The following is a 22,009-nucleotide window of genomic DNA, read 5'->3' on the forward strand; positions in this document are numbered from 1 at the left end:
TCCTCTTTAAGGAAAATCGTTAAAAAACATGAAAATTTTAATAATTTCAACACCTTATGGTAGTATTAGCAACAAGCGACTTGGGGCTTTTCAACAAACCCAAACTCGTATCGATTATGTGTGATTTTCATGAAGAAAAATCGATTTGCATAGTTGCGTAAAAACATCCCAAATCGGACAAACCTAGATCGTTTACCTTATATTGGAAAATCATGTTTCAATTAAAACACATCATTATGATATAATATTTTTTTCACACGTAATTTTGTAGACGATTTTTTCTCACCTGCAACAACATATATATACACTTCCCAAAATCGTGATACGAAGCTCAATTTCGTCAACGCGAATTTACTCTCCCGCTCCGTCTGCGCTGCCGGTTCGTACAGAGAAGGTGCTATGTCTGATAATATTGGGTTGGGGAAAAAGAAATGTCGTATATTGTCAATATATGGCAACACTTAAACATATCTTGTGTTGTACTCAGCCGGGTGACGTCTTTCGAGAACCCCCGTTAAACTGACAGGAGCCAACATATCGGGTATCCCACTGACATTTTCCCTTTGTTTTCATATGAATTGGGTATCCCACTGACAGTTCTGCTTGAGATTTTGCTAACGATCCTAGCATCCATCATTGCACCCGGCTGGTTGTACATATCGCATCGGGTCATACTATACGGCTATTTAAAGACGACAATCTGTGCTACAAGTGTCGTTTTGACAGTGTTGTGATTGTCCTTTTCAGTCTCAAGTTATAGCGCGTCAAAGATGTCCACCAAGTCCACCAAGCAGGAAATTCGCCATATTTTACGTTTTTACTACCTGCAAGGTAAAACTGCGGCCGAAAAAATTCGTGTAGTTTATGGACCCGATACTGTAACGATTCGCACAGCACAGCGATTTCGTTCTGGTGTAGTGGCTGTCGAAGATACACCCTGTACTGGTAGGCCAGTCGTCGTGGAAACCGATAAAATCGTTGAAATCATCCAAGTAGACCGGCATGTGAGCACTCGCTCGATTGGCCAGGAACAGGGTATAGACCATAAAACCTTTTGGAACCATTTGCAAAATACATCATGTATTTGTCTGCCCGTGTCGGTACGTGCCGTTTACGCTACGTGCTGGATAATATAAAACGGCCCTCAATAAAACGAAGTTTAAAGGTTTTAAGAACCTTTAAGGAGAAGAAGTAGAAGAAGAGAACGCTTGGAAAAAGCTTATTTTGTTGATGTAAGCTCTGAGATTTCTGAAAATTTTAAAGCAAAGCTGTAAATTTTCAATTTCATATATTTTGTTTTAATTTCATATGTGATATTTATATACTTTGTGTTTGTCAGAAAAACTCCGAGAGTAGCTAGAATTATTTATGAATTAGTTAAACAAAAATCTTCTAGCGGGAAAGAAATTTGAAAAAATGCTCTTCGCTACTTCCAATCCATTGTTTGGCGTGTTCGTGTTATCGTGACAATCATAAGCGGATTGTTTGTTACAATTGGAAAAAGTCGTCACGTGATTTTTTTTTCTGATGGAACCATTATTAAACATGATCCTTCATGAAACAAAGGCTGACTCACAACAGAGAATATGCAAAATTGCACATATTTAGCGCGAAGCTCCTTTTTCCCTTTTTGAGTAACGAAACAGATTAAAGAAAAAACATAATACGAAAGATCCTGACTGCGATCTCTGACATTATCCACTCGTTGGTACATTCAAGAAAAACTATTCGATTCGATGTTCGTTTGAATTTCAGGTATTTATTGGAATGGAATGGTTTTGTATTATAGAGACTTTAAAGGTTGTTATTGTATTGAATGGAACGGATAGTAGTCCTGTAGTTATTCTTGTGTTGCGATACTTATAGGCACCCCGCAAAGAATGTCTCAATCATTGATTTTAGTGCTAAATGTACTGAATCGAATCGATTTCTTTAACGCGTCGAGCCCCGCGTGGATCCCTGGGGACTGACGTTGAGTTTTGCGCTCGTTTCGCACCGATTTCAGCAGATCGACAGTGGACTTTCGATTTGAAGAGCGCCGGCATGAGGAACGACAATAATAAATCTAGAAAATGGGCCTTAGAAATGTTCAGTACAGGTTCGCATGGGCCGACGCGGACTTTATTGAAAAGCATATTTTCGGTCCTCGACTCGATCTGAGTTTAACGTGTTTAGAAAGTCTAGAGGATATCTCTCCTTCCGTGAGTATATACCTCACAATCAGACCACAAAAGCTTGGAAGTGCTACTTTCATCACAAGAAAGTTATGACTCAGCCACGCGTGAGGATTCCTTGTTTGTAGGTTTTGGTTCGACGGTTGATGTTTTAATTTTTCAATGTTGCGAATATCTTTTCCTATTCCACTCAGCCTCTCAAGAGATTAGAATGGAATAATTCGCCCTTCTAATGAGAATCTCACGTAGTATAACCATATTGATAATGAAATCTCGTTCCCTAGCATACCGGTATGATCCGGGGTCCACCACGGAGTAATGTGTTTACATCTCAGTTGCCTGCCCTAACTTAATGATAAGAGCCCCCGCACACTACAGACTTTTTTTCAGCCGACAGTTGGGTCGGATCGGCCTACTGGTGCAAAAACCGACCCAACTGAATCGGTGTAATGTGCGCACATGCATACCTCTCCGTACTGAATTAGAAGCCGACCGAACTATCGGTCGACAAGTCAGTCTGCAGTCTGCGGAGGCTCTAAAGTCTTGCGAAAAGATGCTACATTAGTCAATGATTGAAGAGTCATCGGTGACAGACCATCACTATAGCAAAGTCAGTAGGGTCACTTTCACCACCTTGCACTTTCTAGGGGTTATTCGCACATGTTTTTCAATTCTTCAAGATACACTTGGAGGTGCGACATCTCAGGCTTTAGAAGAGCACCGGTCCAAGCATGATGCGCAAGGTAGCGTTTCGTCCGTTCAGGTTAGATAGCATTGCTTAGTCCTCACTCTGAAAGTAGTATCAAGTGATTTACAGGTAGCTCCTGTTCTCCACCGTGGTTACTCAATTTGGGCGAGGAATAAAAATTTGCGTTGAAATTTTTATGTGAAATCAGCTTCAGGATTTTATGTTTTCCCTTAAGAATTCCAATCAAACCGAGAAGCAGTCGAATTGCTTCTAAAAATCTGATTGATCAAAATTGTATCCTGTTACTTTGCTCATATCTTAACCGAGTCTCTCTCTTGGAACCTGCATTGGATAAACGATTTATCCCTCTGACATGACGTCAACGATTTAAAAAGGCTCTGGTACTCACGGTCAACGTTGCATTCCTTCAACGAAACGTCTCGTTCCACCTCGGTTAACCGGAGCTGCAGTTCATAGGCCCTTGTTTGAGCTTCGCTGGCCCGCTTTTCGGCCTCCTCGAGTTTGGCACTGTAGCGTGATTCCTGATTCACCAGCTCTTTCCTGGAAGAAACGATATTGTTAATGTTAAATGGATTGTTTATTGGATAAAAATATTGTCAACGAAAAAATATAGGATATAATTTTGCGTGCACCGCTACGGATCACGAAGCAACGAGTTACGCGCGGTAGACTAACTACTAACAAACAAAATAGTAAGCAGAAGTGAAAGAGATGAACCGTTGCCAAACGTGGGATTTTATAGCATTCCTAAAATAAATCGAGTGATCACAACCGCCAGCTTTGTTTACATCAGCACCTTTCCGAGTTCGAAGAAACGATATTAGGTCGCTCGGACATGTTCGCGTTATTTTTTTCCCCCTAGAACACCGTCACATTTTGAAATTCAATAAAACCAGTTATGTTGCCAATTTCATGGCAGCCGTCAGAGCCAATCCTATTTCATTTATGTACAGTGATTATCACTTTGACTGCTTGAAGGAACACCGATGCTCGGCAGACAGTCCGTCGCTCGGTGAATCCACACGAAAGATTGTCACCCACGTTGTGACAAATCACGAACGACGACAGGGGGCAACGTTTGCTTAGCGATGGGGACGATTTTGAGATACGTGAAAATTATGCAACTTTAGAGCTTTGAGAAATTTTCAGTCGGATTATATGTGTCTAAGTCACTTCTATCTTTTATTCTTTGATCACGGAGACATTAAATCTTCCGATTCATCCGTCTGCGTCATGTACAATTTAAAATATTATTATTCATGTCTTTGAGAGTTGAGTTCTAGAATAGGTTTGTTCTCAAACGAGAAAAGGATTAGTAATATCCTGATATATCTAGTAATATATTCATATATTTATAACAAGACTGAAAAGTATTAGGCGCAAAACTAAGTTGTTGGCGTTTTTTTATGAAAATGAAATTCGTGAAAATTATAGTGAAAAAACGTTTACAAATGAATCATTCAAAATATTGCCCAACGCTAGGTACCTCTTTTCCCCATCTACGGCAAAAGTATTCATTAATTTCCATTTGTTTAAATATATCTTTTAATCACACATTTTACACATTTTATTCGTTGTCGGAAGTTGTCTGTTGCGGAAGTAATACCAGGTCTGAAATGTGAACACTCCCAGTATGCTGGTTCAGGGTGCTCAACTCCAGAACGTTCCAAGTGAGCGTTAGAAGATTGAAAAAAGTGAAAAGAAAAGGTTTGCGAAGAAAACTGCATGAATGCTCGTATTTTTATTCGGATACCCTCCATTAAAGTTTGGACTCTCTGTTGGTCAACCTCAGCGGCCCATTTATTCCACAATCTCTTCATTTCTGTAGCATTCCGAGTCACTTTGGCACCCTTCTTCAATTTTTGTCTGACAATTGCCCAATATTTTTCGGTAAAGCGGAATTGGGAACAATTGGGAGGAGTGAGGTCTTTTTCAATGTAATTGATTCCCTTATGACAGTACCACCAAAGCACCTTTCGACTGTAGTGGTAGTTTGTCAAAGCTGACCAAAACTTCAACCGACCTTTGTGTGATCCGTACTTAAATAGAAGGAGACGTTTCTGCAGGCACTCTTCCATATAAATTTTCGAGCCCATTGTCTTGTTTGTGACGAGAACCTTGGTTTCCTGTCCACGGCTACAAATCTCTTGTCAAATCAAAAATTTCTTGGCAAATTTATCAGCGAAAACGAACTCAAATTTGCTAGGGACAACTTCTCTGGCCTTCTCGCTTTTTAGAATTTCAGAGCTGTAAAAAAACAATCTTTACGTACGCATTCTTCCTTCCTACTTCATCAAAACCTTATTGTACAACATTCGAGTGCCACGAGTGCACTCTCCGGATGGTAGTTTGGTTAGAGTTTTTTGGCGATATCGTATTCCGAAATTCCCGGGATTGTCTTAATTGCTATAAATACCATCAATTCCGATTGTAAGTTGCACTACGATGCGTCTTCTGATCCATCCGAACAACAGTTGTACATTCACGGAAACGTTTCAGCACATCATACACGGTCGATTTAGCCTCTTTCAGCGATTTTGCGATTTTTAATGTGAGTGTCCAAGATCAAATTTCTTCTTTAGGTTTCCATTCAGCGCAACCTTTCCAAAACGAAACAGATCAACGTGAGATTTTTCACCGTCTAAAGATATAGGTTTTCCTAACAATTCCTTGTCAACAAATTTCAGATACGCCTACTACGACCGCTACTATAAAATGATCAGTTTTTTTGGATTCTAACTGAATCAAACCTTAAGCACCAGTACAATGCATCCTTATCATGAATACTAATACCAGGCTTTTACTGGGTATTGAAAGTTTGTCTGCAAGCGGTGATTGAAATGCAACTGTTTTCAACTTATTTATATGTATCGAAAGGGAAAATTATAAAGGATTTTAGGTTATAAAAAGTATGTGATTTTTTTTTTGTTTTCTGTCGGAGACACTGTTCGATGGCTCGTTTCCTTCCAAATAAACAGAAGCAAAACAACGTGACGGTTCTCTGGTTAGCTATATGAACACTAGTAACGTTTATTAGATTAGCTGTAGCATTTTAAGAACCCATTTTGGCATTATATATGCCCTCTATGAGCATAGAAAGCATAGCAAGCATTTGTTCAAATGTCTTTATGTGAATATAGTGTTGATTTGGGGTTATTGTTTATTGCTTACTAATTGATTGTATGGAACGTGTCCCGAAAAGTAGAAAGTCGTCGAAAGAGGAACTTTTTCCGGAGCATGAATCAATTACTCGATCAAATACACCACATATTATGAAAGCTACCAAGCTTCGAAAGAGTAACATGTAGCAGTGGAGAATGAATGAATAAAGAGCCTTATGGGCTGATTTTCCACCTATGAAAACTTGAATCGGCTCATTTCTTAAGCGAATATGGACCGGCAATGAAAAGTGAGTTGCTTACGACAACGGCTATTTAATACAGCTAGTGTGTGTTTGGTGGGCTTGAGCCCAAACTCCTTATTTGGATCTGTATTGTTCCCATTTGCTCGTGCATTTGTTCTGTATTTACCTACCCGTGCCATCAATGACGAGTAACTAATGTAGCGGTGAGGTATTTTTTTATACCATGGCGTATAAGTCGCACGTATACCGCTCGCTCGCAATGCAAATGAAATGTTTGTTTAACGGTCATCGTCGTGAAAGGAAATATTGCAATTCTAACTCCACCTGGTAACTGTTATAATGTGTAACTTGTGATTTCTATTAATCCTCTAGAGGCGAGTGAAGTCTCAGAGTTTAAAACAAATCCGGCATATATTTTACAGACTCACTCCAGCCAATGAGCAGTCAACAGCGCTTTCTAGTTGTACCCACAGCGGTTTCGCTCGATACGAAGTCCAACAACAAAATAACTTTAAAGGATCGATAGTGTGTTGTGATTGAAAGGTGCGGTTTTTTCGCCACTTCAAATCCGAGGTAGAGGCTGGATGGAAATGCACACCGCGTCGGTTTTCATCACGCACACACATCGTTATTGTAGTTATGCGTTTGGGAAATATTGGTTTATATGGTCGGGGTACTGCCAAAACGAACCAAGCGCCGAAAACATTATTTTGAGATATTTCAATTTGAAGTTTGGGTTCCTACTTATTGACCGTGGCTGATCAAACCTATTATTTTATCACCCATGTGTTACCAACAGGATGTCTACAAAGCTCTGAGATTATGAATATCTCTAAAATAACATTTTAGTTTGGGTATGCATGCACTCAGTTCACTTTGACAGAATGAAAATTATAGAATTTGAGTTTCAGTTTGGTGTTGTTGGCTGTGTTTTAGTCTGAATAAGTTCTGCAATAATAACATTAAATAAATGGTTGAGATAAACTTATGATTCTTTGTCGTTGATCAGGTCGTAATTATTATCAACAATGTTTCCATCATCGGAAACCATCTTCATGAAAAATTAATGGTTTACAGGAGATATAATTCGTCACATGTTGAAAAAAAAAAAAGGTGAATATCTTCCTCAAGTCTAACTCAAAGAAGGGATAATCTGGGACGGGGTGTTTCCCATGAGGCTTTTTCGTAGAATTGCTTGAAATTTTACAGACGTTGCTCAAAAGACATTTTTTATAACAGTTTTTTTGGGCGACCACAAACGTAAGCGGTTTGAATCTTCTTGGCCGCAACTACATTCCCTCGTTTGTTGATGTATAGTTTGACTGCATTTCTGTTATCCTTACGTAGGTTTATCTTCCAAAACTGAGGCTTAGAGTGTTTACATTTTTTGAGACACGCCGACTAATCCACGTTCTTCTGGTGATATTCCGAGTCGTCTTAATAGATTCAAAAGTAATATTTTTTTCTGGTTCTAAAATGTAATGATCGAAGAAAACAAAAAAAAAAGTTCAACCTAATCGAACCAAGTTAAAAAAATGACACCTAGAGTACCATCGCCTTTCAAATTTCTGACCTCCATAGCCAAGTCTTCCTCAATAACATAATACTCCATATTTATGTTGTGAGCTCACATCTTCGACAATTTCGGATTCAGAATCTTCAAGAAAATGAAAAACCAAATTATGTAGCTGCTAGACATGCAAAACTTCACTCTCTTTGCAGCCAGAGTCAACCAAGTACATGCTAACTAACAACACAATATCATTATACAACACATTAGTATCTTGTAACGGCTCTTGATTAATTTCATAAATAGTATGTATTGACGCACTTTTGCTGTTTTTGGCAATATATAATATTCTAATAAATGAAAATAAATTGAATTAAAAATTCATCACACTTGATTCGTTACGGCTGAACGCAATTTTGAAAAATACAGATCAGCCCTCCGAAACAGAAAAATCTTAGAAAGATTCGGATGAATAGGAAAAACTATGTTTTTCGGGCAAACGATCGCTATCCCCCGATGGCATATTGGTTTATGATTCGCTTTGGTTGAATGCAATTTCGTTTTTTTTTTCACAACCTGCTACACACAATTTTTGCGTTGAAGCCGTTGTCAACTGTCCGAATGACACGGTTGATTTATTGTCGATAGATAGTTTCTATATCCAGTGGTGTAAGTAACACAATTTTGAAAAAAATGCACTTGGTTCGTTTCGGCAGAACCCCGACCATATGCGTTCCATAGTGTTGAAATTTAGAATAATAGTGGTGGTGAAACATGGTCAATTTTGATCTTCTTTAAATGACCTTCTTCAAGGCTGAAGTCGATAGACTTTCAAACCTCTATAGTGCCAGAGAAGAAGGTTTGCGATGAATACCTCATGAAATGCAATAAGGCAGTAAGGAAACATCATTAAATCTTCTTTAGCTGTTTATGAAAAACCATGTAAATCATCCGCAAAGCTCAAGGACACCACAACAATTCATTAGAGAGTAGAATTACAATTTTGATGCATTTTAAAATAATACGCAGAGTGATAAACAAGCGAATTGAACAATTTCGTACTCCTAAGACAACATGTTTTCCCCTCTGGTCAATAGCATTCGCAGATCTAATTTATTGTTCAAAATATTAAACACAGTCAATTGTCGCTTGATAAATAGCCACTGAGTATGGCGCAGTATAAGAGATTCGTAGTGGAAGTTTGTCGCACTTTCCCTATCAAACTGTATCCCGATATGTTCCTTCAGCGAAAAAAAAAGAATGGTGTCGTCATCTGTGATTTCAGAAGTTAGCTCGTGGTTACTGGATTGCGATAACTAAGAGCAACGAGGAAAACAATCCAAAGATCTAGCGTTTTCAACTGTTTCGGAATACACAGCATAGAAGTGGATACTTCGTCATCACAAAAAGGTATCAAAACAACTCCGAAGTAACACTATTTATTGCAAGTTTATTCTCCCGCTTTGTCACTATCCAATACGAAATGCTCTTGAAATCCTCAGAAGTAATGTTGGTAATCATTTCCGATGGAGTTCACCGTGAAATGTGTTTCTCACGGTTTATAACACTTGCTCAATTACAACACATAGCACTTAACATAAATATAAGCTACTCAGACCTTGGCCTTGATACGCAATGTTTAAACACGTTTCGAGCACGTAGCATATTCTGCTGTTTTTGGTTTGCAAAGCAACATGCAATAAATTGGAAAAGGATAAGTAAGCGGATGACTCTTGAACAAACTCTCGGTCTTCTTCTTGTGCTACACGCGATGTTATTTTGATTCGTATTCCGAACGATCGAATATCGATTCTTGTCTATGGTATCCAATGTTCAGACGTAAATTGGAAACATTGAAGTGATAGTCAGCGAAATTTCCCCACCCGACCTCGGGATGAATCACTCGAATTGAAGTAAACAAGTCGTCATTCCGTCGCGAACCGTTACAGTCTCGTCTCGTGATTGACACCAGGATTAATGAGTTCTTGTCTGGGGCTTCCTAGAAATCGCGAAGGAGGTTAACGTTCCTTCTTTTGTCCAAAAATCAGGTCAGTGAACAGCTTTGTTTGCGCACCTTGCAGTTAGTACAAATTTTCTACATATAGGGGTAAAGAAGAATATTTACATTTCACTGTTGATTTTATCAACCGTGTTGAACGGCTGTTTCGATGCCTTCTCGATGCTGGTCGGCTGCACAACATCCGGCAGGCTGATGGTGTCTTCTCCAACCAATCCATTCTCAACAACGATTGGAAGAAAGTCTTCATTGCCGATCACAGGCTGTGATTGGTGCTTAGTTTTTTCTTCATCTTCCGCGTGGCCGTTTTGAAGCACGCGCGGGTCACTGTGGTCGTATTGAAATTCGATTAGTTTCTGGTTTGCTATGAACGATGGAACACAGGGTGAAATGCCACTATTATCACTGTTAAATGCATGTTGATGTTCATTATTACCAACACTGAGCACTAAATTCACGCCGTTGTCGTTATTTGTATTCACAAGCGAACCGGGTGAGCACCCGTCATGCATTAGTTCATCATCACTATATTCCGCAACTTGTTCATAACTTTGCTGTTCTAAATTTAACGCACTTGGTAGGGATTCTGCACTCTCACTGACACTGACTGTGTTGCGTAAATCGTACTCCTGGCAGGGCTCCCCATTGATTAGCACTTGATCACTAAACACTACCCGTTTCTTTGGGCTTGCTCGGGACGCATTCTGACTGGAGGATATAATAGTTTTGAGCGGACTGAATGGTTCGGTCTTATCGCCATTCTCGGTTGTCGGTGATAACGTGGGAGATAGTGACTCGGTTGCTTCGTAGAAAATATCTCGATCGTCGCTAATATCGTCCCGAGGAGCATCCTGGATCACTTGCAATATCAACTGTTGTTGATGATGATAATGTGGCGATCGTCTGCTACTGTTAACAACTTCGTTTGGTTTACTAGGCTGTTGGCCCATTTCCTTATCCGTGGGAACTTCTTCACTTGCTACAATTTCTCTACGGTCGATCTTCTCGTGAAGACCATCGTCGTCAATATTGCGCGGAGTAGCGATGGCAGATGAATAAAGTTCTGTCGCAGGACACTGCGGCTCCGAGCCGCCTAATAATTCGTTAACGTCAGCATCGACGGCTGTATTTGTTAACGGCAACGGTGACGTCGTCGTGGGTTGATCTGTTGTAGGTGGATGATTACACGCAGTTTGATTCTCTGCAATTACACACACACCGTCACGATCGCCCCTCGGATCGGGATGATCATTGAGCGAAGATTCGTCGCAAACCGAACGCAGGCCGAGGCTATTTTTATCCTCGCGCTCTTCTATGTGGTTACCATTGACGTCACTGAGACATGACAATTTCTGTTCAAAACCAACTTCTTCACCAACGGGGTTCACCTTCGTTTCCTCCTTGGAAATATGTTCATCGTGATTTACTTCACTAGCACTTTTCTGCACTGCATTCACATTCTCAGTGGGTTTTGTCACTGTCACGGTGGTCGCAGTTGGCGGGATAACATTTTCTACATTCACTTTTTGAACTTTTTCTTCGGAATTTTTCTTCTCTTTGTGTAGCAGGTTGACATTGTTCGCAAGATTAGATTGCTTTTGGCCTTGCTGGGGTTGGGTACAATTTTTCCCACCTTGATTCTGATGCTGCTGCTGGTGATAGCGTTTTTTGTTTCTCCCCTTTGCCATAGCACTTTCGAGCGGAGTCGCGTTTTGATTGGAACTAGATGATTGCTCTGATGTCGGATCACTCGTTTCCCCCCGTCGTACTCGAAGATCCTCTCGCTGAACACGCTCATTGATCGCGTTCCTTTCGGTAATTTCTTCGTCGGTGTCTTCGTCCGCAAACTCGATCACGCCGCCACTGTTGTCCTCGAGGGCGAGCGAACAACCGTTCTCACGGATTATATCACTAGGACTGAAGCAAGTCGCAGTTGGCGGTGAATGCGGCTTATTTTTAACACTTTTATGCGTTGCTCTTAGTTCGCCGCCACTCTCAGCATCGCGAACACCTCCGGCGGATTTCGGCACAAGCAGTGGCGGTAATACCTCAGTGGGCGAGGGCGTCGGTTGCGTCTCCGAGGTATTCGATACGCATGCGCCTGACGGCGCAACCTTCAATGCATTCCCATCGTGTTGTTGCAATGCTGGCTGCTGCTTACGCTCTTGTTTTTGTTTTGATTTTTGTGACTTTGAACGTTTGAAGAAGCTGAACATTTTCCGAATGCTCGATTCGTTACTTTTGAGTACTTATTTTCTATCTCACCAAGGACGCTATCAATCGATTAATCGAATGCAAACCGGACGACTTCCACCGGCAAACTGCTGCAGTCGAGGACAGATCTGTCACTTTGGGTCAGTCAGACAAGATTTCTCCCTCTCCACTTCTCGGTCAGTTTTTCGACATCCGGAAAATGCTGATAAATCTTTCACGCCGCTTGAATGCCCCTCATGTTGCAACGATTTCCACTTGAAATATAGAAAATAGTTTCTGGTCTATATTGAGGGCGCCCCACTCACACACATTCGCTAATCACCGATGATGACTAAGATTTGACGGTTTGACAACAATGACCATGCGTCTCCATTATTCGTCATTCAGAGGAGTGGCGGAAAATACAGGGGTTAGACATCAATTGAATATAGGCTACCCAAAATCAAAATCAATATGGCGTCATTTGTTTATCAACATATCATTTACGAGGATTGAAATCGAAAAATGCGCTGCTTTATTCTAACTGCATGAGCGATTTTCATATTTCAGTTTCACATGGAGGTGTTCACATTTAACATGAAGTTTAAAGTTAGTCACTATTCGACTATATTACCGGACCGAGTTGTAAACAACAGTAATTGATAGAACCAAAATGTCAGTGAACCGCAGCAATATTGGGTACACTGGCAATATGAGCGATTTGACGTTTTAGTCGTACCCCTGGGAAAATACGTATTGCGATTGCTCCGGTGAAACGAAGTTTTAAAAATAACAGCTAGAATGAATTGGCCAACAAGTTACTTAACAAAGCGTGACATACTCAACGCTACGCAAAGTTGACGGAAAACTACCACGGGACCAAATGTAACTTTCGACAGCATGCTAACTTCGTGACGGCCAAAGACCATTGTCGGAAAGATGAAATGCGCGTGTGAGAGAACCAAACAAACCGATGAAAAGTGGATTACCCATAAACAATTATCTACAAGCCGAACGAACACGCCAATGGCCTATTTATGAGTCTCGTGTTTGTGCCCGCTAGCGCAAGTGGAGCTGAGCTTCTCAGCCAGATAAATTTGATGTATCGACTGAAATACGTTTCAATAAAAATGGAAGATTGATGAAGTAGAATTATTTTTGTGCAAACCATAGAAGCTACATCATCTAGTTATCCATGCCAAGTGTTGAGCATGATGAAATATTTACGTATCACGCAAACCTTGTGCCGTTTCGAGAAAAATTCGGGCAGTCGGGCTGCATCTCAGGAAATCCCCAGCGACCATGTGTACCAAATGTACGTGCATTACGGACAAGGTCAAACGTGTTGTACACATTAGCAGCCGATTAGAACTCTAGATTAGTATGTCATGTCGTCGAGTCTGCCGGCCATGGCCCTGTCATTGGCAGCGGGCTGAATCAGTTGGCGAAAGTCGCCACTTTCAGCGCTCCAATTACGATGGAAATTGGCGTTTCAGAGGTGTTTTCACAGTTTAGCTAGAAGATGGATTACTGAGGATAACGACTGAAAGAAGGTTGCGGACAGACTTAGGTTTAGTTATAGGATTATTGTGTTTGAATTAATAAAGCAATTAGCGTTATTGCTGTAAAAATCTTCAACGATATTCTTCCAAGTTCATTGATTAAATGTCGATCAGATAAATATGTTACTAGAATTTTTTGTTCTTTTCAAAAAAGAATTATGTAACCCTATATATTTTGTTTAATAATTCTGAATTGTCATATACAGTAGAATCCGTTTATTTTGACTCCGCTTATTATTACGTCTTTGTCAATCCATTGCCCCCTTCCCCCCAGTCATTATAAATGGATTCCACTGAATCTCCATAATTTCTGAATTTTGCTATCCAGTCCTTGTTTTCGTTCTCTAATGAAAAATAAAATTTACAGATCCAACAAACCTAAGTTTAAGGATATAAAAAAACAAAGGAAAATTTAAAAAAATATATAAACTTTATTGTTGGAGTTGGTAAGTTAAAAAAGAGTCGAACGGCGACAAATCACACGATCTAGGCGGCCAATTCACCGCTCCAAAACGTGAAATGAATTGATGGAAATGTTCTCATCTTCATCTTTAAAAAAGTACGGACCAATGATTCCTCTGGACAACAAACCGCACCGAGCAACACATTTTCCGGGATACATTGACAGCTCTTGTATTGCTGTGGCTGCTCATCGGACCAAATACAGCAATTTTGTTTGTCAACGTATTCGCATAACCAAAAATGTGATTTTGATAACAAACGCTTAATATATTAAATTGTATAAATTGTATGCTTTGTTCGTTTGTAAATCTTTCCATAATTAAATGACTAGGAACACCATACAACTTAAATTTTGACACATAGCTCGAATCACGCGTGATCTGTCCAAAACAGACACCACCAAAAATCATCCGTTATTGCAAAAGTTTAAAACTTTCAGTTTTTATCGTGTTTGGTCAAAATGTATGTCTTCGGATACGCAGAGTTCAAAAAATTTATTTTTCGAACCATCGGTTAACTTTGAAAAATCATAACTCAAAAACGAAAAAAACGCCTCGCTGGTTTCGACATATAAAGGGTGTGTCACATCAAATTGCATCACGGAAAAAACGCTGTAGAAATTTAATTTTTAGGAATTATATCTTCAGCTTTCGCTTATAATATATGTCAATTTTTCGTAAATTTGGAAAAATGTCGTCGAACGAAAAAGAGCGTCGTGAATTAATCCTGTGCACTCATTTCGAGAATCCGGAGTTGTCACATCGGGACATCGGTAAGATGCTGGGAATCGTCCAATCCACGGTCAGCAGAGTACTAGAACGATACTTCGAGAACCTAACCATCGACCGGAAGGTGAAGAACGGCAAAAATGGATGCTCCGTCAGTGAAAAAGATCACAAGCGCGTAGTTAGGCAGTTTAGATGTGATCCGAGAAGTTCGGTCCGGGATGTCGCCAATAAGCTGAATTTGTCAAGTTCATTCGTCCAGCGGATCAAGCAGCGGGAGGGCCTGCGTACATACAAGGTTCAGAAGGCTCCTAACCGCGACGAAAGACAAAACATGGTGGGGAAGACGCGAGCCCGGAAGCTGTACACCGAAATGCTGACGAAGCCGCATTGCCTGGTAATGGACGACGAAACCTACATCAAAGCGGACTTTCGTCAGCTGCCGGGCCTGTTGTTCTTCTCCGCAGAGGACAAATCCGGAGCGTTCCGGAGGAGATTCGCAAGCAGAAACTATCCAAGTTTGCCAAAAAGTACATGGTGTGTCAAGCGATCTGCTCTTGCGGAAAGCGGAGCGCCCCCTTCGTGATGACCGGCACGGTAAACGGGCAGGTTTACCTTAAGGAGTGCCTACAGAAGCGCTTACTACCACTATTGAAGCAGCACGAGGGTCCGACCATCTTCTGGCCGGATCTCGCTTCGTGCCACTATTCAAAGGACGTGTTGGAGTGGTACGAAGCCAACGGGGTCACCTTCGTGCCAAAGGAAATGAACCCGCCCAACGCGCCGGAGCTTCGCCCCATAGAGAAATATTGGGCGATTATGAAGCAGGCCCTCCGGAAGAACCCAAAAGTTGTCAAATCGGAGGCGGACTTCAAGAGAAAATGGATTTCTGTTCAAAAAAAACTACAACCTGACGTTGTACAGAACCTTATGGACGGGGTAAAGAGGAAGGTGCGAGCATACGGGCTTGGGCTCGAAGAATGAATTAAAAGAAAATGCCAACAGTTGTTTAATAGTTTTTATTTTACTGTCAAAAATTTTCAAAAGGATCGGTCTACTGGGCGAATTTCTACAGCGTTTTTTCCGTGATGCAATTTGATGTGACACACCCTTTATTAGGCTGTCAAAAAAGTCCTGCGGTATTTCCGCGAGGTGTCGTTGTAAGCGCGTAGTTCTAGTTGTATTCATTGTATCGAGTCATACTATAGCTTGTTGGAAACGTATTTTGCGCGCTATAATATAGTCCTTGAAAGTGTTTTGTTTGGTTAAGTCGTTCGTGAGTTATAGTGTCGCAAATATGGAGCAAAATAAAGAGAAAATCCGACATATTTTACAGTACTACTATGACAAAGGCAAAAATGCATCTCAAGCTGCCAATAAAATTTGTGCAGTTTATGGACCCAATACAGTTTCCATTTCCACCGCACAACGATGGTTTCAACGTTTTCGTTCTGGTGTAGAGGTCGTTGAAGATGCGCCACGCTCTGGAAGGCCTGTCGTCGAACATTGCGACAAAATCGCTGAATTAGCCGAGAAATACCGGCATAGTAGCAGCCGTAGCATCGGCCAAGAGTTGGGGATAAGTCATCAAACCGTTATTAACCATTTGAAGAAGCTTGGATTCACAAAGAAGCTCGATGTATGGTTGCCACACACGTTGACGCAAAAAAACATCTTTGATCGTATCGACGCATGTCAATCACTGCTGAATCGCAACAAAATCGACCCGTTTCTGATGTGGGTCCCTTACGACAACGTGCAGCGCAAACGGTCGTGGTCGAAGCACGCTGAAGCGGCTCAGACGGTGGCCAAGCCCTCATTAACGGCCAGGAAGGTTCTGCTGTGTGTTTGGTGGGATTGTCAAGGAATAATCTATTATGAGCTGCTTCCCTATAGCCAAACGCTCAATTCGGACCTGTACTGCCAACAACTGGACCGCTTGAAGGTAGCACTCATGAAGAAGAGGCTATAATTGATAAACAGAGGCCGCATTGTCTTCCATTAGGACAACGCCAGGCCACACACTTCTTTGGTGACGCGCCAGAAGCTCCGGGAGCTCGGATGGGAGGTTCTTTTGCATCCGCCGTATAGTCCGGACCTTGCACCAAGTGACTACCACCTGTTTTTGTCCATGGCGAACGAGCTAGGTAGTCAGAAGTTAGCCACAAAAGAGTTTTTTGCCAATAAGGAAGCGAGCTTCTATAACAGGGGTATTATGAAGTTGGCATCTCGTTGGGAACAAGTCATCGAACAAAACGGCGCATATTTGACTTAAAACAGATGATTGTAACTAATTTTATGAACAAATGAATATTCAAAAAAAATACCGCAGGACTTTTTTGACAGCCTAATATTATGTGAAAAATCCAGCTTTTCAGAAAAAATATAGCGCCCTTGGTCGCGAGACTATGTAAACAATAAAAAACGAATACAATCAATAATAACTAGAACATATTTCGAATTCTCTGCAGGTGTAGTATTTTTTCAAAAAATGATGTCGATCATCTGAATCGGTTCAAAAGTCATTTTTGGAAAAAAGAGGAAAAAGTTGATTTTTCGGACAACCCTTAAATGGAAATGGTCACCCTACTGAAAAAATACGGGTCTAATGTTTTGCGATAAAGAACAAAACTACCACTTTTAACGAAAATCTGAGAACCACTTAATCGGTTTGACATGGAATGGCTGATTTCGGGTTAATATTGAGAAAAATCTAAAAGGTGGTATCTCAGGTGAAAAACTCAAGTGCTGAGTGATGAAAGACACGGTGAGGAACACTTTAATTAAAAAAGTTTTGCGGGGAAATGCGGGGCAAGTTTTATAGGTCCATCCGAAGCAAAATTAAACGTCCAAAATAGTACTTACTTTGTATGGAGTTTACACATACTACAACCAACCGAATTTTGAAACTGAAATTCAAATTCTCCGTTAAAAATGCTTCACCAAAACACATGTTAGAAAAACACACGCGAATTAGTGGCGAGCAAGCGAAACTGGTATCTTATCGCGTTGCCAGAGCAATGATGCGAGTGCGGAATGGGGTGAAACAAGTGATCCTAGATATCTTGAACATCCTAGAATAAAGGACAGTAGGATTTTTGTGTTTTTATGCAACTTCATTTTTTGGATTTTGGCCGCCTAAATTTTCTCAGGGACCACTGTGCGTCACCCATATGTGACACTTTCCTCGTTCAAATTGTGTAACAATAGGGTATGTAGAAAAATAATGAAATTATAACCATATTATTATAATGTTTTACTACACTACTACTATGAACTTATATAGTACGGATGATTAGTACTGCAGTTTTTTGCGAAACTCATATAATATGACATTAGTATGTGTTATTGTTGTCAATTCGTTTTCAAATTAGGGAAATATTGATAGAATATGTAAAAGTTGTGTACAAACTAAGTTTGATCTTCATTCAATAATTTATCTGCAAATTGATCCTCACTAGAAACTCAGAAACGTCGCTTTGGGCGACGAACGTGTTAAGGAACAAATTTCGGTGAGCACAAATGTTCTTCCAACTTGTATGTATTTGCGAAGCGGATTCCCCCCGGGCACATTGATTTTGAAGTCCGTGTTATCCCCCGTTATGCATGCATTTGCATTCCCCCTGGCACATCGATTATGAAGTCTGTATTGGGAAAACCGTATAACGCTAGACATTCATAGTTATTCAATTGTTTATCTCATGAAATATGAAATGTGATTCATTGTGATAGATGCGTAGAAATATTTCCTACCAATTGATGCAAATATCTTTCCGATCTATTAAGAAATGTTCGAGTTATAAGCATTTGAAATCTTTCATTCTGTTCTGTGTTTATGTTTTCATTTCACCCGCTCCCCCCATATATTCCAGTTAGAAGAAGTTCCATATCAAACATTGTTTGTTTTCGGATGTTTTACCGGGACCGACGCTGACATGCTCTTGATGCAGGTTGAATGGAAAGCGTAGCAAGGACAATCATGGTCCACAAACATTTTTTGATTAATTTCAACTTTGATAAGCCTCTTTCCCTAGGTGCCCCAGAAACGCAAATCGTTGGTAATAGCTTCAAACTCACTGTAAGATTTGGAACCGTTTCAAAGAAGTCCAATTTCATGATGAACAGAGGAATGACATCGTCCAGGGTAATTCCAGCGGCCTTCATATGTCCACGGAATTTTGTTCTCTGTAGGAACTACTCGCTTTCTGAAAATTAGTCCTAAAAATTTGCCGGTTTGAGGATCAACGTTTTCAGTTCACTGTCAGATGTTGCCAACATGTGTGTGGTTGAATGGCTATAAAAATTTTGGCTACTTCTTTAACTATTTTAAACGCTCTGGTAATTTCCAATGGAAACGATCAACGTTCTTTGCTGCAGCAAGAAAAAAATATCAAAACGTTATCCTCATAAGTTGGAAGAGTGGTCTGCAAACCTTTAAACACGACTTTTTTGCTTTCTAAACAAAACCTGGACTCCTCCTGACATAGTTGGAGCGTTGTCGAAAAATGAGAATTGAGAATGAGAATGGCACATCATGAAAGCTGAGCTGTCACCCTCCATTCAATGATGGATGTCATTACTCAAATCAGCTACATTTTCCCTTCAGAATGAAAAAAACTCATGAAAGATTCTTTGTCATGAACATTTCCATGGTGAAACTCCTTACCAAATAATACCACCAATTGAATAGAGGCGAATGAACTTTTAAAGAAGAATCACTAACGGGTAAAGTTCAATCCAAGAAGTGTATCGAAAAGTAGTCTTAAATATTTAACGCGTTATTACACACAAACGGGTGAACTTTTTTTGTCGTGTAATCAGAACACGCTTTGTTTACATGTCAAAAATCGAAATACAAGTCATTTAGTCGCGATCATAAAGTTTTTTTTTGAAATGTCGCGAATTGATTTGGGAACTAAAAAGAAAATTCTGCACATTTGGCGCACCGAAAATGGTGTTACATACCACAAAATCGGTATCAGCACAATATGCCGAATCCACTCTACAATGGTTTTCGGAAAACAACATCATGTTCGTCGAAGAAGACCTCAACCCACCTGTCCCCAGCTGCGGCCAATTGAACGTTACAGGGCAATTGTCAAGGCCAAGTTCAAGAGGGAAGGTACAGTGTCTAAAAATATGTCAGAGTTCAAGAAGAATTGGTGAGTAGAATTTGATGAGTGAAGTTAAATCTAAGATTCGATCATTTTTTAGAAATCAACAATAAGCTTGATTTTTTTACTTCGTTGCTATGTAAACTTAATATCATATATATTACTAACTTCAGTGTTCCCTTCAAAGTGATTGAATTCAATCGCAACGAATGGGAAGAAGGTGGTCCCAACACTCGTCCCGGATCACTCGTGTTTCATACCGATGGGTCTAAAATTGGTAAATCTACGGGAGCTGGGATTCAGGAATCGACATGTCAAATCGAATGGGACAGTGGCCTACAGTTTTTCAAGCAGAAATACAAGCTATTCTAACATTTACAAATACACTCGACAAAAAAATTAGAGGAACAGAATGCGAAGTCAGAAATTTTAAGTGATTTTTGGCAAGCTGTAACTTCGTGAAAAATTAATGCATATCGATGAGATGCACATCATTTTGAAGCTAAAACTTTCAGGTGTTAGAATATTTTACGTACATATTTTTATCTTGGTGTGTATAGGTGTAGTAGCCAATAATATCGGGAAGAAATGAAAACTCAATTTTCAAGAATATTCTGGACTAACACAATTTTTTGCCAACCAATTCAACAGCAAATCCATATAATCCATGATCAATCAGCTATTTTTTGGTTCCAAGAAAGTTCCTGTAGGACCTTCCCACACCGAGATATTTCAGTTTGAATGAAAAATTACCGCTTCGTCTTTGATGATGAATAATTCAATAAACAACCATCGCACCGCAAATCGAAAGGCAGTTTTGAAAACTCCAATAAATTCTGCACAAGGAGAGTTTGTTACTTTGACGAAAAAAAATTATATAAATTTTTTGCATTGATTTCAAAAAAGGGTCAAAAACAACATTTTCATAGTACTTTACAAAATCGACTGTAGTTCTGCAAATATAGCAGTAAGTTCTAATGTTTCTAGGCAAATTTTTAGCCTAGTGTATTCCCTGAACATCTGTGAACGTTTTTAGCCTAGTGTATTCGCTAAACATCTGTGAACGTTTCATATTGATACGTTCTACCGTTTTTTCTCGCCGATTTTTCAAATTTTGGAGTAAATTAGAGGAGCATTTAATCGCAATCGTATCAGAAGTACAAAATCCTGCGCGACTCTCAGCACAAACGATTCGTAACATTCGTTTCCATGAGTTTGTAGGTACGATTATTGTAAGGAGTTATGATACTCACACATATCTATACGCATTTCCACACATACACGCACTCTTTACCCACAAACTCAGAAAGACGAAAGTTACGAAACGTTCATTCTGAGAGTCGCATATGACATTATACTTCTGGTACGATTTGCGATTAAATGCTCCTCTAATTTATTCCAAATTTTTAAAAATTGACTAGAAAAAACGGTCGAACGTATCAATATGAAACGTTCACAGATGTTTGGCGAATACACTAGGCTAAAAATTTGCCTGGAAACATTAAAACTTACTGCGATATTTGCAGAACTACAGTCGATTTTGTAAAGTACTATGAAAATGCTGTTTTTGACCCTTTTTTGAAATCAATGCAAAAAATTTATATAATTTTTTTTTCGTCAAAGTAACAAAATATCCTTGTGCAGAATTTATTGGAGTTTTCAAAACTGCACTTCGATTTGCGGTGCGATGGTTGTTTATTGAATTATCCATCATCTAAGACGAAGCGGTAGTTTTTCATTCAAACTGAAATATCTCGGTGTGGGAAGGGTCTATAGGAACGTTTTTGGAACCAAAAAAAGCTGATTGATCAGGTTATATGGATTTGTTGTTGAATTGGTTGGCAAAAAATTGTGTTAGTCCAGTATATTCTTAAAAAAAACAGAGAAAAATTGATTTTTCATTTCTTCCCGATATTATTGGCTACTACACCTATACACACCAAGATAAAAATATGTACGTAAAATATTCTAACACCTGAAAGTTTTAGCTTCAAAATGATGTACATCTCATCGATATGCGTTGATTTTTCACGAAGTTACAGCTTGCCAAAAATCACTTAAAATTTCTGACTTCGCATTCTGTTCCTCTAATTTTTTGGTCAAGTGTATTTGTTTGGTTAGTAAAATACAGGTATGCCATTATCTGTATCTACTCAGATAGCCAGAAGGTAATAAGTAA

The 22,009-nt window shown here is 39.7% G+C and overlaps 1 protein-coding gene across 3 annotated transcripts in view; it reads right to left on the reverse strand.

The window, feature by feature from the left end:
* Positions 1 to 22,009, reverse strand: part of LOC129767186 (uncharacterized) — a 55,260-nt gene that overhangs the window by 16,373 nt on the left and 16,878 nt on the right. For all 3 annotated transcript variants that reach the window (XM_055767823.1, XM_055767822.1, XM_055767824.1), the window contains exons 2-3: positions 9,883 to 12,242; positions 3,272 to 3,423 (exon numbers count right to left, since the gene is read on the reverse strand). In XM_055767823.1, the coding sequence (XP_055623798.1) occupies positions 3,272 to 3,423; positions 9,883 to 11,990 (2,260 nt within the window). In that variant the 5' untranslated portion in view covers positions 11,991 to 12,242. The remainder of the gene's footprint in view (positions 1 to 3,271; positions 3,424 to 9,882; positions 12,243 to 22,009) is intronic.

The sequence above is a fragment of the Toxorhynchites rutilus genome, chromosome 2, assembly GCF_029784135.1.
Source record: "Toxorhynchites rutilus septentrionalis strain SRP chromosome 2, ASM2978413v1, whole genome shotgun sequence".
Classification (NCBI taxonomy): domain Eukaryota; kingdom Metazoa; phylum Arthropoda; class Insecta; order Diptera; family Culicidae; genus Toxorhynchites; species Toxorhynchites rutilus.